Raw genomic sequence first — 15,573 nt, 5'->3', positions numbered from 1 at the left:
ACATGAAATAAATATTTTATTTCTGCAAAACTGGAATTTCATCCCAGAATTTCTAAGTATTTGCTGATCTGAAGTATATGTGCACATAGCTGTTGCTGACAAAGTCATTATCTTTTATGCTTTTATATTTTAGGTTTGAAGACCAGTCTTGCCATTTGATTTATGTTTTTTTCCAAAAGTGGCCTGTTTATTTTACTGGCTATCTTCTAAAAATGCTGCAGTGATTTACTTGACATGATAAAGATTTACAAAATCATGAAGCTGTAAATAAGGCAAACACAAAACTGATGTTCACTAAATCCTGTAATACCAGAATGAGGGGTCACTCAAATAGAAGAGTGGCTTAAAAGTAAGAGCAGCAGGTGGCAATCCCCTGGAATGTGTCACAGAGGCAGGTGGCATCAGGAAGGACTTGGACAGCTTCATGAAGAAGTCCATAGTCAGATGCTGATGGATTAGGCCAATATCCTTAATGCTGGAACCACAGGTGCTCAGGAGGATGAGTGTGGGTGTCCCAGTGGCCAGGCCCATGTGTTCCCCTTAAACTGCTGCTGGGTGGAACTTTGGCTGAAGCAGTACAGCTCCTGTGCTGGTACTACATGACTCTTCTGGGCTCTACATACTACATGCTCTGTTCCAAAATGGCCACTTTGCTGCTTAGCCCCAAAATAATGTATTTATTGCTGATAAGCTCAGAGGAAAATGCATCTACTGACTTCATTTCTTCCACAAGGGAAGGTAGTTTTTACCTGCTTGTTTTTCCAAAGTAGACTTGAGCCTTGGAAATAATTATCAACAGCAAAGTTTAAAGCCTTGTTCCTTGTTAATATCTAGTTTCCTTTTAAGATTATATTGAGGTGTCCAAGAAGTATTTTGATCAGAAGCTTTCACAATCTCCATTAAATGAAATTGGATTAAAGCACATTCAAAGACAGGGAGCATGTGGCTTAATTGTAGCACTCATAATTTACTGTTCTGCAAAACTCTGGGGAAGCATTAGAGTCTGAAGGATTCTAAATATTTCCACATGCCACAGATTGTACCTAGCTTCCAGGACATGTCAAGTATTTTGTGTTGTTCTGTTTGATAATTCATACCAAAGGAGACAGTCCATTTAAAAATGACATTATTTCTGTAAGGTCTGGATATCTGACAACTTTAATACCTCTCTGTGGCATGAATGCTCATCACCAGATGTATACAAAGTGACAAGTGAAGCCAAGAACTTAACTGCAAATTCAGCTCCACAGCTCCTGCTGCATGACTGTGAAATCTACAGCTAGTTGCCAATTTTTATTCCTGATTTACATGCAACTGACAGCAAGTGGGTGCCAAAGGGTTTGAGGCAATTTTTCACACTGTCTGTTCAGTATGTATTTAAGACTGATGCAAGAAGTACCGAGTACTTTCTACCAAAAACTTAGTTTCATATTAGAGGAAAATGGCCACAGATTAAGAAAACTGAACAAGCTCAGCATTGACACCTAGAGTTATATTTCTGAGCATGTTCTCATAGTAGTATTTGGGTTTAAAGAAAAAAACAAACACATCCCTTGGGCTGATTTGTGGGGGTTTTTTTCCCCTAGTGCTCTGGAATTTTCTCCTTGTTTCTCCTTGATGTGGATGTGTACCATATCTCTCAATCTGTGCTTTGACACAGTGGACTCTGAACACTTCATAGGATGCCGTGTGCTATTTTATTGCAATGACCAAATGCTTTGATGAGCTCTGTACATTATTGAGGTGTTATAAACCATGAGTTCCACTGGTAAGCATCAAGCTTCCTCTGGTGTTTTCTCCTAGTTTGGATCATAATGAAAGAACAAATGGTGGCCCAGGGAGGATAATATTAATAATTGAACAAAATCAAGGAAAACTTTCCAAGACCTGGCTTCCTAGGGCAAGGCAAGATGACTCTAGAATTGCATTTTTTGCAAGGCCTACTGATTCCTGACCCTGCTTTCTACCTTCAGTCCACATTTTATGTCATGCATGGGCATGCAGCATTTGAGAGTAGTGAAAAATGCCAGCACCAGTTTAGTAGATGAGCATGAGTGTTGGGGAAACAGTTCAGAAATACACAGGTTGTAAGCAATCCTGACTTACTTCAATTTAGGCCACATTGGGTTAATGGTTATTGAGGCCTAGTTAGAGGCTTTCTGAGAATGAGCTAATGGGAAAGAGGTAACTTAATTGGCAACAGAAGAGGAAAATAATTATGTGAGAAGAAGGTTCCATGAGAATGGTATGTGTAATTGGAATACAAAGCCACCTGCATGATAAGATGGTGTAAACAAGGCTTCTCTATATAAAGTGGGTGCAAGTTGTTAATAAACAATTTCATACAATCATATTGATGTGTACATGGAATCCTTAAGCCTCCGCAGACTGCTTTCCCACACATGAGCAGAATCCCCACATTAATTGATGATTCTGTGCTTGGAGTGCAACTGATGTCCATGTGTCTTTTGGGTCCCTCTGCTGTCCTAATGATGGATGTTCCTTCAACCAGGATCAAAATAAGCACATTTTTTGAAAAGGTAAGTGTATTAAACTGCCTCAGAAATAAAAAAGATAACATGATTTGTATTTTAAATCTGATTAGTCCCTTACAGATGTCTAAATGTAACAGGTATGTTGTAAAGCTTTTTTTCTGTAACAAAGGGTAGCAAAACAAAATAACTTGTGTCTAACACTTGAAATGAAAGATATTTTGAGCCTCAGATACAGGTGGGTTTGTAATTACATCTCAGCAATATCCCTATCTCCATAAACATTGATTAGTTGAGATAAACACATTTAGAAGCTATTACAATTACTTTGTTTAGAATTTAGTGAGCAGCTGCAACTTGAAGAAAACAGGCAAACTGAAAATCAACTCCTTTATGCAGAATCAGACTATTGAGCTTTGTTTATTTATTTCTACTTTCAAATAGTTCTAGGCTTTAAGAATTTTTCCCCTTAATATGATATTGTTTCGGTTGATTCACTGAAGTATATCAAACAGCCCCCTGAAAAGACACCTTAGATAAACCAAAACTGAGTAAATTTATGTAAATTTAGTTTTGCAACTAGTAAACTACGTTACATACAGTTTTATGGAACTGAAATGCACCCGTGCAGCATTGAGTTGGTACTGTTGTTACTGATAAATTGAATTAATGGCTGGTCACTCACTCATTACAGCAATCCCCAATCAAGAAATGTGACAGTTTGTCTGGTTTTAACTGTAGAAATGCTATAAAATAATTATCCAATTAAACTTACATCACAGATGCAGAACCATTCATTACTCTCCAATGCATGGAAAGATGCAGGGAAGTGCTCAGGATGAGCCTTGCAGCTTGGTGCTGGTCCCAAAGCCTCAGTTGGGTGCTGGGAGCCTTTCTGCACACCTGGGGGTCAGAGACAAAGGGGGTTGAGAAGAGACCAGCAAGGAGAAATGTTTGTCCTCATCTTTGCTCACCTTGCAGTTAACCCAGCACACTGTATGCAGAGGTTACATGTACCCGGCAAGATGAAAGCATCAAAATGAGTAGCAAATCTTCCAAGATTAACATATAAAATCCCTTAATGGATGTCAGCCACACGACTACAGACCTATGGAGCATGACTCAGTTAAGTACAGGGCAAAATTCCAGAAACCATGAAAGGAAAAAAGTCAAGCCAAAAAAGAACAACAGCACTAAGTTATCAGACTACTGAGGCAGTAAGCAGGGCAAAGATTTATTGGCAGAGTTTCCAGCACCAGTTAGTCTTGCAAAGGAACCAATTAATGTTTACATACCTCTCCCACCCACCCTTTCCAGAGGGCTGAGCAGAAGCCTTGCAGTAGGCATAGGACAAGCACCATAGCAAAGTGCTAAAGGCTGGGAAGAAAACCAGACAGGAGCTTTTGAGTTAAAGCTTCTGCCAAAGCCAGTTAACATGCAACAGCTGGATTGCATCAGCTTTGCAGGTGAGGGATGGCACAGAAGGACCTTGTCTTACCTAGTACAGACAGCACTGAGCAGGTGTTCATGCAGCCAAAGTGTTGGTCTCCTCAGCCCTATAACAAGGACCTAGCAAGACTATTTGCCCAAACCATTCCTTGACCCATGGATCAGTATTGTTTCTCCTATTCCTAAATCACAATGAGACATGGGTGCAGCAGGACCCCCTCAGGACAACCCAGATATGCCCTGAAAGCAACAGAGCTGGAGGGGTATCTGCAGGTCCATGCTTCCCTGCTTTCCCCTCAGCCCCTGCTCATGCTGCAGGGATGCAAAATCTGTGCAGAGAGGTCCACAGCCATATCCTAAATCAGAGCACCATGGACACTCATCTCCCCGTGACCAGCAAGGATGGGGGAGCTTGGGAGGAACAAGAACACTCATCTGAAAAAGGCTGTTTTAATTCTTGAGGGTTTTTTTTTTTTCCCCACCCAAAATGCCAAAGAGATGCAGAATCTGTTATGTGAAAGGCCCCCAAGGTCCCTTACAGGGTGCATATCTGTGTCACAAGGCAGGGCTGAAGCCAACATGAGGGCTGCAACATCATCCCAACCGGAACAATGGAGCTCTGCCAAGACAGAAATAGGGGCTTGGCAAGAGGATCATATTTTTGTCTCAGCACCTGTGACAACTGCCAGGCTCAGGGAACTGCCAGGTAAACCTTTGCATGTTATGACCCAGGGCTAAGACTTGCAAACAAAACAAGGACTGGGATTTAGTCCCCAAAATATTTGTCCCCTGCATCATGCTGATTTTTCAAACAGGTTTGTTCTGCCTTTGCATCTTCTCAGTCTTCTTGAAACATGATTTGACCTCATATTAGAGGGGATTAGACAATTTTATTTTTTTTTTCCCCAGGAAGATAGGAGTTTAGCTCTCGCCTAATCGCTGCACTCTAGGAGCTGGGGCTTTACTATAAGCCCCATAGCAAGAACCACAACCTCGTCCCAGAAGCTCAAAGCTGAACTGCTCAGCAGAGACACAGCAGCACTGATAAAGGCACCCGGTCTGTGGCAGCATCCAGTGTCCGTCTTTGGTACTGCACTCTCCCTCCTTCCACCGCTCTCCATTTCGCCCACTGGACTCGGAGCATCATCATCCTGTCAGGTCTTGGAGAGACACCAAGAGCTGGACAGCAGGTCAGCAGCGGCTGGGCAGGCCATGAAGATAAAACACTAAACAGCACCTTCAGCAGCAGAGGGACCTCCGAGATCTTTTCAGGGCAGAGGGGCCTGCACCAACTCTGCAGCTGTGCAGAGCTGCTCTGAAACAAGCGTAGGCAGCAGCTTCCTCCTTTGTCACAGAGGGGGAGAGTGTCACAGAGAGAGACAAAACCACAGCCAGGTTCAATAAAAGGTTTAGCAAGTGTTGTCACTCTTGAAGTCTCTCCACTGATGCTAAATCTCAGTACATCCAGCAACAGCATGACTGAAGAACTGTCCCCAAACCCTAGAGTTACAAAGCCCAGCTAATCTCACTTGCATCTCTCTGCCCTCAAACTTTTTTTTTCTACTGGAGAGGCAACCAATGCCCTGAGGAAGACAGCAGTCTGAGCAGTCTCAGGCAAAGGAAATAATTGGCTAGAGCCACCTTTTTTGTTATATTAAGGGACCATACTGAGACTGGGCCCTGTGCCTGAGTTCTCCAAGTGGTGATGGGCCTGGCAGAAGCAAAGGAAACTTGTTCAGGGGACCCTGACCCAAGAGCAGTCTCAGGAGAGGTGCAGAATGGCTGCCAGGAGTGAGACCCAAGGCACAAGTAACAATCAGAGAATTTACCAGCACAGCTCACAGTGCTAGGACCCCCCCTGCACTGATCTCTCTGAGTTTGTTCATTGCAAGAACAGCTGCTGGGCAGAGCAAAAAGAGGCTAATACAGACACCCATCCTGAAAAGAGGATGGGTGTTGCAGTATCAGGAACTTGTCAGTCCCTAGGGGTGAACAGCTTTACCGCAGCTTGTGCACGGCTCTGTTGTCAGCACCTCTAATTTTAAGCAAGGCTTCGACACGTACGTGGCTGGGCCATCCCTCTGCAGACCATTAGGGCCACGGGAAGGCGTTTCTCTCACTTCAGCGGAGCTGAGTTGCTCTCAAAGGTCGGCTCAGCGGCTGCGGTGCCTCCCCGGCCTCTGCCCGGCGGTCAGCAGAGGGAGCCCGAGGCCCGGGCAGGGAACGCGAAGCCGGTGAAAGGAGTCCCGGGGCCCACCCGCTCCTCCCGGCAGAGATGCGCTGGCAGCAATGTCCCTGCCTGGGACAGGAGAGCAGCGCAGGTGACCTTCTGCAGCCCTCCTAGCTCCTTTCTAATGGGTCACCATCATCATCAGACAAAATTGGAGCATCCACTTGACGGTTTTAACAGTGGATTAAGGGTACATCTCAAGGAGGAAGATGACATGAGGATGCTTTTGCAGGGCAGGGCCCAGGCAGCTGATGGCTTTATCATAGGTGACTCCACAAAATCACCCTCCCAAAGCCAGGCACGACATTCTTTGGGAAGAAGGCCAGAAGCGTCACAGACAGCCCTTGCCACAATACTGACATTTCAGTTCACTCCCAATTAATTGGGCAGCGTATCACACAGCACCACTTCTCATCACCAAGAAAACTTTACTCCACAAGCAGGGTACTGCATTCAGTCCTGCTACAACCACTGAAGCTTTTGCTTACGACCAACTTCTATCTCTCCAGACCCAGCAGAAGCTCAGTTTTTACTTTACCTTTCAAGTCCTAACTGAGGCTCTGCCAAAGCCCTCCTCCCCAAGGAACTGACCTTATTAAAGCTCTTGCTCCTTGCTGCAACAAGGGTGTCAAAGCCAACGACATACCTTGAAACATCATCTCCTAAGTGGAGCTTCAAAACCAGCATCTCTTTACATGATATTTGCCTTTCTCTATGCATCTATCTTATGCCTCCCCTGTTGTATTGCCTCCAATTGCCGATTGCATTGCCTCCCCCTGCCTCCCATGTACTGTGGTAATCCTTAGCTCCTACATGGATTGAATAAGCCTCCCCCAGCATTTTTACAGCAGCTTTATAAGACATCAAGACAAGGCACAATTCCTGCAGCTATTCCCATGAGAAGCTTCCTAAACCACATCACTTATTTTTGAGGAAAAATAATAGACCAAAACCACCAAAGCTCACACCACAAAACAAACCTCACCTCTTTGCTCTGGAACCAGTAAAAACAGTCAGATGCCTGCCCTGGACTCCTATTTAAGTCCTTCAGCTGTGATGAGGATGGCAGAACTGTTGGCTGATTCCCAGCACCTGGCAGCCATTTCATCCCAGAGCAGGCTCAGCTGCTCTCTGATCCTTAAAGGACCCATTACACACTGACATGCTCCTGCTGCTTCCTGCAGCTGTCACCAACTACACCTTTTTGGTACCCTGCAATACTTCTACAGTTCTCCTACCTAATCCCTGAAAAATCATTTTCCTTGTCCACATAGCTCAACCTTCCCTCCCATGTTCAGTTTTAGTGCCCCCTCCAATACAAAAAAGTAATTGAAAAGCTGAAGAAAGTTCAGGGAAGAGCCACCAAGACAGATGGGGACTGGAGTATTTATCCTGTGAGAAGAGAAAGAGGGAAGTGGGGTTGTTTGGCCGGGTGACCAGAAGGCTTCAGGGTGACACAAGAGCAGCCTGCCAGTTGACAAGCAGGTTAGTGATTAGGCAGGGCCAGGCTCTGGGAGTGCATTGCTTGGAGATGAGGCAGTTGAAAGAAAAGAGATTGAAATGGAGTATAAGGAAAAATTTATTTACCATGATGATGAACAAGGTAGCCCAGGGAGATCACACATTCTCTAGCCGTGGAGGTTTTCAGTCCTAGTCTGGATAAAGCCCTGAGCAACCTGATATGATCTCAGAATTGACCCTGCTGTGAGCAGGAAGTTGGACCAAATTCCCTTCCAACCTGATACAGCCAGCCTGCTCTTAAGGAAAAGAGGGTAAACCAGAAGGATAACCAAGTTCAGAGCTTCCTTCCCAGCCAGGCTGTGGGAATGCTGCAGTCAGCTCCACCACCCTAGGATCATCCCATGGCAGCAAGAAAAGCCTTGTCAAACTCTGTGAATGTCAAGGGGAAAAACTAGGACGAAGGATTCAACTGAGTTGCAACACTGACACGTGCCTGTGCTGGGGAGGAGGAGGAAGCAGTGGAGCACATAAGTTAAATGGGCCGAGAGCCTGGACACAATAATGTATCAGCTACATCGTAAGCAGAGTGAGGCTGTAAGATGGAAACACATCCTTCCCCTCTGCCATGTGCACAACCCTGTCACAGAAGGGTGCTCAGCTGTGAGCAATGGCTTCCTTTCAGTAAGAGCAACCATGCACAGATTTAATTCTTCCATTATTTTAACTGCTGAGAGAGACTGAGTGAGATGCAGGGAGTACAGGGCCCTCATTCTGCTGTGAGGGGCAGGTCTTGGCAGTGGCCAAGATGCTGGGACAGCTCTCAGCCTCTGTCCCTTCCTCCCCATGGAAGGAAAAAGCTGAGAAGATGCTCATGTTATCTAACAGAAAAGAGATCTTGAATATATCATGACTCACTCACCTTTCAAAGCTGTCAAAAAAATTTTCCCCCAAATCCAACACATCTTAAAAGGTGGAGGAAGCAAATCAAAGGAAAAGTAGTAGCTGAAGGTCTGGTTTATGGTTTGGTACTTGTGCAGCAAGGCAGCCAGCCACAGATGGGAGCTCAGGCTGGACAGGCAGTGGCCATTGCCACTCTCCTACCCTGTCCCTGACACCCATCCATCAGTCCTGCTGAAAAGGTGAGCACAACACTTGGAAACCAAGAATGAATGATGTTGGCACCAGCAAAGCCTCCCTGCATCTCTGTTGACAGAGGGATGTGCCCATCAGCCGGAAGGACAGACTGAAGCAGAAGCCATTCACTTGGTGTAGATCTGCCTCCCTTGGCCTCTTCTGGAGACAAAATTTCCCTTCCTGGGGGAAATAATCTCCTTAAAAGAGGTAACTCCCATTCTCCAGTTTCCCCAGCACAGGTAAGGGGGGGTCTGTGGAGGTCTGGTTTTATTAGCTATTTATTTGCACTAAAAGTTTCTCTTGTCATCTGTCCTTCTTCTCTCATCCTCCAGATTAAAAAGGATTAGATATGGAAATACAATGTGAGATTTTTTTTAGTCACTGGGGGCCATTTCAAGCATAAAGGTGTCCTGTACCCTCTCTCTCATTTAAGTGTGGCTTTCCATCTTCAAAATGAAGTTTTTTCACTCTTGTTCTCTGATTATGCTGGTCAAGGTCCACACAGTATAATAGGATCATTGCATGGTAACTCAGGTAGGAAAGGTTATGGGGAGATTGTTCTTCTCCAAGCAAGAGGATTGATGAGGAAGGTCCTACCACTTTCCCAACGTGTCCTTCATGACCACTTGTTTTTGTGCAGGAGGTGCTTCTTGCTTCCCTCAATCTTACCCATGTTCTGGATGTCTTGCTCTGGAGTTTACCAATGTAACATCTGAATTTCAAGCCAGACAAGTATACTTTCCGGGGCTATACAACTTGGCACAGAGATTGTTAGTCTGGTTGCAAGAAAAAAGTGAAAAATTTTGCAAAAGTCTGGTAAGTTGAGATAGGAAAAATACCAGGATCAAAGACAGCTGATGTGAGAGAAGCTCCAAGCCAGCAGAGTTTTGTCTGCTTAGTTCAGCCACTGGTTGGCTGCTGCCTGCGTGCCTCCTGTAAAGTTACCAAATTACAAAGAATTTGCCAGAACTGGTGTTGCAGATGTGAATTGCCAGAAGAGAAGCCAGCTTTAAGCGTGCAGATCACATTGCTAAGGCTTCATTTTTGAGGCATTGCATCCCAGTTGACTTCAACGCTTGGATTGTGGCACGATAGGCAAACACCCAAGCTCTGTCTGAACAAGGTCCAGAGGTTTAGATGTTCGGCTTCTAGGTGCTTGCAAAATATGTTGACACCTGAGGCACATGATAAAACCTAAAGCTCCCTTTGAAAGTTATGTGTTTAACATGAAGGAGCTAGTGTCCCACTGATCTGCTGCCAATGTTTTAACAAGGGAATGCCACAAGTATTTCCCTCTGTGAATTTTGCACAGAGAATGGGGAGAGACTATGGCATTCATTGTCTCATGTTGACACAAAGGATTTTCCATCCAGTGTCAGGAAGAAAGAAGGCAGCAGTATGAAAAGTAAATAAAGGAATAAAGTCCATGTGCATTAAAAATTGTGTATAAATAAAAATCCTTGTGCCTAGAAAATCAAGGTCTGTGTATGATTCAGAAAGGGTTTATCCTAGAGGGGGGGAGAGGAAGCCCACAGCTCTTCTCCTCCAGAGAATTTATTTTTTTTTAATTATTGACATTTTATACAATCTGGTGCTCTTCTAAATATAATTTTATTAGCATGAGAAGACACTTGGCAGCAGGAAACTAATGCTGGTGAGTTCACAGTTTTCAAGACAAAGCGTTCTCTCAAAAGGAAGAAGAAAGAGACTGATTTGGAAAGAAGATTCTTGAAGCTTCTGCCTTAAACCAGCCTCCACCTGCCATATTTGTGTTTCGAGCTTAAATGGAGCAATATTCCTTAGCCTTGGCTTTTTTCTATCTGGTTTCCAAAGGAGATGAGGCACATGCAGTCACACTGTTCACCAGCTCTCCTGTCACCCTCCCACAATAACCTCTAAGAGAGGAAGGAACATGTCTATGAAACCTGGGTAAAGAACAAAGGTGCTCACTGTCCCCCACCTCCTGGGACAGGAAGAACTGGTCAGGAGCCTACAAGGGGCTGCCACCCCTGGCTGCCCAGCAGCCACATGCCAAGCAGGATGGGACAGAAAAACTGTGGCTGCTGGGGACCAGGGGACACAGCCCAGGGGAGCAGTGGAAATTGCCTCTCCAGCACAGGGACCATTTTGTTTCTAGGGAGGTGGGTTGTGTAACAGCACAGTATAGCAAAGCCACACATTAGGCTTTAGCACAAATGTATCAAGGCACTTTTCTGGGTATTACGGGAAAAATAATCCAGCCAAAGAATTGTGATGAGTTTTGTTTTATTGAGCAGAGATGATGGAGATGAGGGAAAGCTGCTCCCATGCCCATACCCAGGCTTTAGTGGCACTTGCTGACGGAGGCTCAGCCATTCTGTTCTGAGACAGTGAGGACTCAACATTTCCCCATGTGCTTCAATCTTATTTTCCCTCCACTTCTCCTGCAAAAGGAGCAAGATAGTCTTAGAGAAAGCAGTGTAGGACAGACACAGTCCCCCTCATAGTGTGGGACAATGAACTCATCGGTTCAAAGAGGATGATTTCCCTGGCCCATGTTAGTACCTCCCTCCCTGGAAGCAACATGCCATTTTCTCCTCTCCTTGATCTCCTCTGATTTACCCTTGGGTATGGCAGCCTTGAGTGTGCACCAAATGTTAAGGGCTTGTAAGGGAAAACCAGTGCTCTGTGAGCCTATTGCAGTTCCTTTAAAAGGTGAAATAGCTCAGGAAAAGGAGACTCAGGTTGGGGTGTCTTGCTCTACAAAGTCCATTCAGACTTTACAGGAATAATTTGGCTCAGCTCCTGCATTCCTCCAGACACTTCTCAATATCCAGAAATGTGGGCAATGAGAGTTGCAGCCAGTGGCATACAGTGGGAAATGTGCATCAATTTAGTGCATGCAGAAGGTACAGACATGGTACAATTGCTTCCCAGGCCCCGTGCTGCCTCTCAGCATGGCAACCAGCAGCATGCAAAGCCTAGAAATTAATTTAAATTAACTTGCATTCACACAGCTCTCTTTCCAGCAGGAAATATTCCACTTCACACAATTCAGAGGCTGGCCCATGCAAGAGGAGCTGCCTGAATGCAGGCCTCCCCTCTATGAAGAACACTCTTACCTACATGAAAATGGACTCAACTCTTTCTGGATCCCCTCTGCTTTCACTTACAGCACTGCCCTGCAGAAGGCACACTTGTTTCCATATGTGACGCCATCCGTGCCACAGTGAGGGTTGGACTCCCTTGTGCAGTACACGCTTCTGTCTACATACTCTCTACAAATCTGCAAAAGGAATGAAAAACCCACAACTTGCAAGACTCTCATACTTTTTTCACTTTCCAAATTAGAGACAAGGTCACTAATATAATGCTTTTTCTGGAAAGTGGACTAAAGCAGCAGTGATGACACTGCAAATTTAGTAAAAGACAAAGCCCTGTTAGAAATGAGCAGAATCAATGTTTCAGGGGAGGTTTTGCCCTGTGTTTGAGGAGGGAAATTGTAGTCACCTAGGAGAAGTCTTGATCTCCCAAGACTTAAGCAGATTAACCTGGACATGTGGGAGAAGAGTCAGCACCAATGTGTTTTGGAGCCAAGTTACCTTACTGCTGCATGGCTTCGTGCATCTTGCAAAACTGTGGACTCAGCTTGGTGCTTGTTGAGCTTTCTCCATTCCCAGTGGAAGGAGAAGCAAATCATAATATATAGGGAAATAAAAACGGTGTCCAGGAAATGCACAGATGTTTTATCTGTGATGGGCATTGTTTGAGGGGATAAAAATTCTGAATATTCTATTTGTGCCATGACTGGACAGTGGAGCAAAGTGGACAAAAGTGGTGATGCATACAAATGCATACAAATACAACCCTTTGCGAGCACCCTAGACCTAATCATGGGAAGTGTTTGCTAAAAAACCATCTATTTCCTTGATGTACTTGTTATTGTGGCCACTCATAACATCCCCTATACAACAGTGAATTCTCCAGTGTTGAGACATCTTGGAAGGAAACACCTGCCCCCAGCAGACATTAAAAACTGTTTACCACACATTAAGGTCTCTGTTACAAAATTATTCCTCTAGAAAATGCAGATTCAATAAGCATGAGCAGCTGCACTAACCTCTTCAATGTCTTGACCTTCTACATCTGGAAAGAAACCAAGAAAAAACACATCATGATTTTACACATCAACATTATTTTCTGATACAGACTCAACTAAAGTCACAAACCCTTTATGCAAACCACAGTGAAATATGCACCAGGTTTTTCCTACTCCGTCATCCTGTGTGGAGGAGGAAGGGGCAGGAAATACATTATCTGAATTGCTTTTCAGTATTTTGCTTTTCTGAAAAATGTTACTAAAATACCACGTAATCAGTCATTCAGCTGCTAACTGCACCTCAGACACATAACTCAGTCTCCTGGAAGGCAGCCATTCCTGGGAAAACATGCTGCAGTATTGGACCTGGAACCACAACCAACACAGATTTTAAAGCTATATTGACTTGTAAGACTTCAAGGCTCCTGCACCTCTGAACAGCAAAAAATGGCTGGTCCTGCTAACAAGGGTGTACTGTGGAGAAGGAGACATCATGATCAGCTTTACACCCAACCTCAGCACAGCACAAAGGCTCTTCCATAACAATTTTATCCCAGGCAAGATATAAAGAAACATCATGGGGTGATGTAGAGCAGAACAGGCATTGCCAGTCATAACAGTGACTTTACAATTAAGAGTGCAAAAATACCATCTGTAACCACAGACCCTGGACTTGAGGGTAATCAGTCCATCCCCTTTATTATATTTCTTCACTGCAAAGACTGCAATCAGGCACACTGGCTGAGTCACAGCTCAAGGACAGGGTGACCTTGCCATGTGCATAAGAGAGGTGGCCAGACACTCAGGGATGGATTGAATGCAGATTTGCAGAATCTGGGTTACAGCACTGTGGGACAAGTACCCAACATCTTGCACAGCAGCAGAGGTTTGGATGGGACCTGATGGGCCCATGGGACCATTGCCAGCATGGATGTTGCTCTGGTGGCTCTAAGAAGGAGGAAACCTCGGGCACGGGATGGGATGACCTTGTCCTACACTTGGGTCCCCACACATTGGAAATCCCACACCACACTCAGTCAGCCAGAGCATCCTCCATCAACCCACCATTACTTCCTCAGATTAAGCCCTTCTCAGTTTTATCCCTGGCACTGGTGTATTTATCATGTCCTCAGGTTAAGCCAGGCTGCCTTAATTATAAAGTCACTATTATGGCTATCTTCATAATATTTACAAAATAACTCATTAGATCGTTTTTATAAATATTATATGTGGTACACAAGACTTCATGAAGATGTGTCTTGACATCTGTTTATTTTATAGGAGATCACAGAGTTTGCTACTGTTCCGCCTGGCCTTGGAAGGAAGCTTCAACACTCTGACAGAATCCAGTCCCAATTAAGACTCAGTTAGAGACAAATGAATATTTCATAATGAATAATGTGTACAAAATAATTCACTTCTTTTCTCCATGCGCAGCTTGCCATTTCCTCAAGTGAATTCTTTATTCAAATTATTAACAGAAAACCAAGTATAAATAATTCTTGTTCTGCACATTCTTCAATAACTGTTGCCACAAACCTTGCAGAGCTGGGTCAGCTGGATGCAAGTAACTGATAACACTTGATGTGACCTATATGTTCAAAAATTACCAGTCAGCTTCCCCAGATCATCAGAGAGATGGGTAAATCTCCAGATAAATAAATGCTGGATCCTTTTAATTTGCCCTCTTTGTTCTGAATCCTTGAGGACATCTGAATTCAATTTTCAAGCTTTTCTCTGTAACACAAATGAAAGCTGAAACTTCCATCTAATTATGTTTCCACATCTCCAAGGAAAACACCAAGACCAAGATGCTTAGGATCAAAACAAGAGCTGATAACCCTGAGGTGAATGAATTTCTTCTCTAACTGGTTCAGCAAAACTCTTCAGTGAACATTTGTACCAAAAAATTCATAATTACACTGTGCTTTGGTATATTTGCTGAAGGAGCCACTTAAAGTTTGCTCACTCTGTCTCCCAGTGACACCTCCACTGTGTTACTCACTGTGGAGGTACATGAGGATTGGAAATAGATCATACAAGTCAGCGAATCCTGCAGATATTTCCTGCTTGCTCAGCTTTATCTTCAATCCTGTCATCCATTCACTAAGGCTCTCTGAAGTTTGCTGTTGCCAGGAAAGGTTTGGGGTTTCTTTCTAGCCTAGGGAGAAGATCACTTACCGGAGAGGAAAGAGAACAGCAGCAGGCTGAGCAGCACTAAGGCACCTGTTGCCTTCATGCTGCAGGGAGCTCGTAGGTTCAAGCCCAGCAACGAGTGCAGGAGGTGTTGTCTCAGCACCCAAGCCCACAGTGCACACCCAGGCCTGGCTTAGTGGGTATTTATGTGCCCATCCATAGCTGTCCTCCTTCCCCACCTTAATTGTGAGAACTTCTTCACTTTGTTTCTAAAGACATTATTGGTCCTGGCCGTGTTTATGATGCTTTAGGAATGCTGCCCTGTCCACATCAAATCTAGAAAGGGATAATTATATGAGTGATAGAGTCGGCTTGTAATATCTTTCTTTTTCTTTTTTCTTTTTCTTTTTTTTTTTTTTTTTTTTTTTTTTTCTAAATAGTCACAGGATTCTCACAAGGGTGAATTTTCAAAGCAGTGATTCATCGGGAAGCTGGTAATTTTCATTCTCTGGGCCCTTGCTGAATGCCAGCTCCAAGGCTTTGAGCACAGTGTGATGACACTCACTAGACGTTACGAAATAAATCACAGCATG

The 15,573-nt window shown here is 44.3% G+C and overlaps 1 protein-coding gene across 1 annotated transcript; it reads right to left on the bottom strand.

Moving 5' to 3' along the window:
* Positions 1-11,143: 11,143 nt before the first annotated feature.
* Positions 11,144-15,083, bottom strand: LOC103532857 (serine protease inhibitor Kazal-type 6). Its single transcript, XM_008498656.1, has 4 exons — positions 15,026-15,083; positions 12,866-12,891; positions 11,919-12,031; positions 11,144-11,189 (listed from the first exon to the last, which is right to left on the bottom strand). Exons 1-4 carry the CDS (start codon positions 15,081-15,083, stop codon positions 11,144-11,146), a joined length of 243 nt encoding a protein of 80 aa, XP_008496878.1.
* Between the last annotated feature and the right edge of the window lie 490 nt (positions 15,084-15,573).

This window comes from Calypte anna, chromosome 13 (genome assembly GCF_003957555.1).
Source record: "Calypte anna isolate BGI_N300 chromosome 13, bCalAnn1_v1.p, whole genome shotgun sequence".
NCBI classification, from domain to species: domain Eukaryota; kingdom Metazoa; phylum Chordata; class Aves; order Apodiformes; family Trochilidae; genus Calypte; species Calypte anna.
The sequence above is the reverse complement of the archived record's forward strand: the minus strand, read 5'-3'. Positions and strand labels throughout refer to the sequence as shown.

Bases quoted from the DNA above. Each gene is read 5' to 3' on its own strand.
- LOC103532857 (XM_008498656.1), bottom strand. From the start codon at position 15,083: ATGAAGGCAACAGGTGCCTTAGTGCTGCTCAGCCTGCTGCTGTTCTCT. The intron at 12,892-15,025 runs GTAAGTGATCTT...GTTTCTTTCCAG, and splicing joins GCTGTTCTCTTTCCTCTCCG to ATGTAGAAGGTCAAGACATT. The intron at 12,032-12,865 runs GTTAGTGCAGCT...TTCCTTTTGCAG, and splicing joins AAGGTCAAGACATTGAAGAG to ATTTGTAGAGAGTATGTAGA.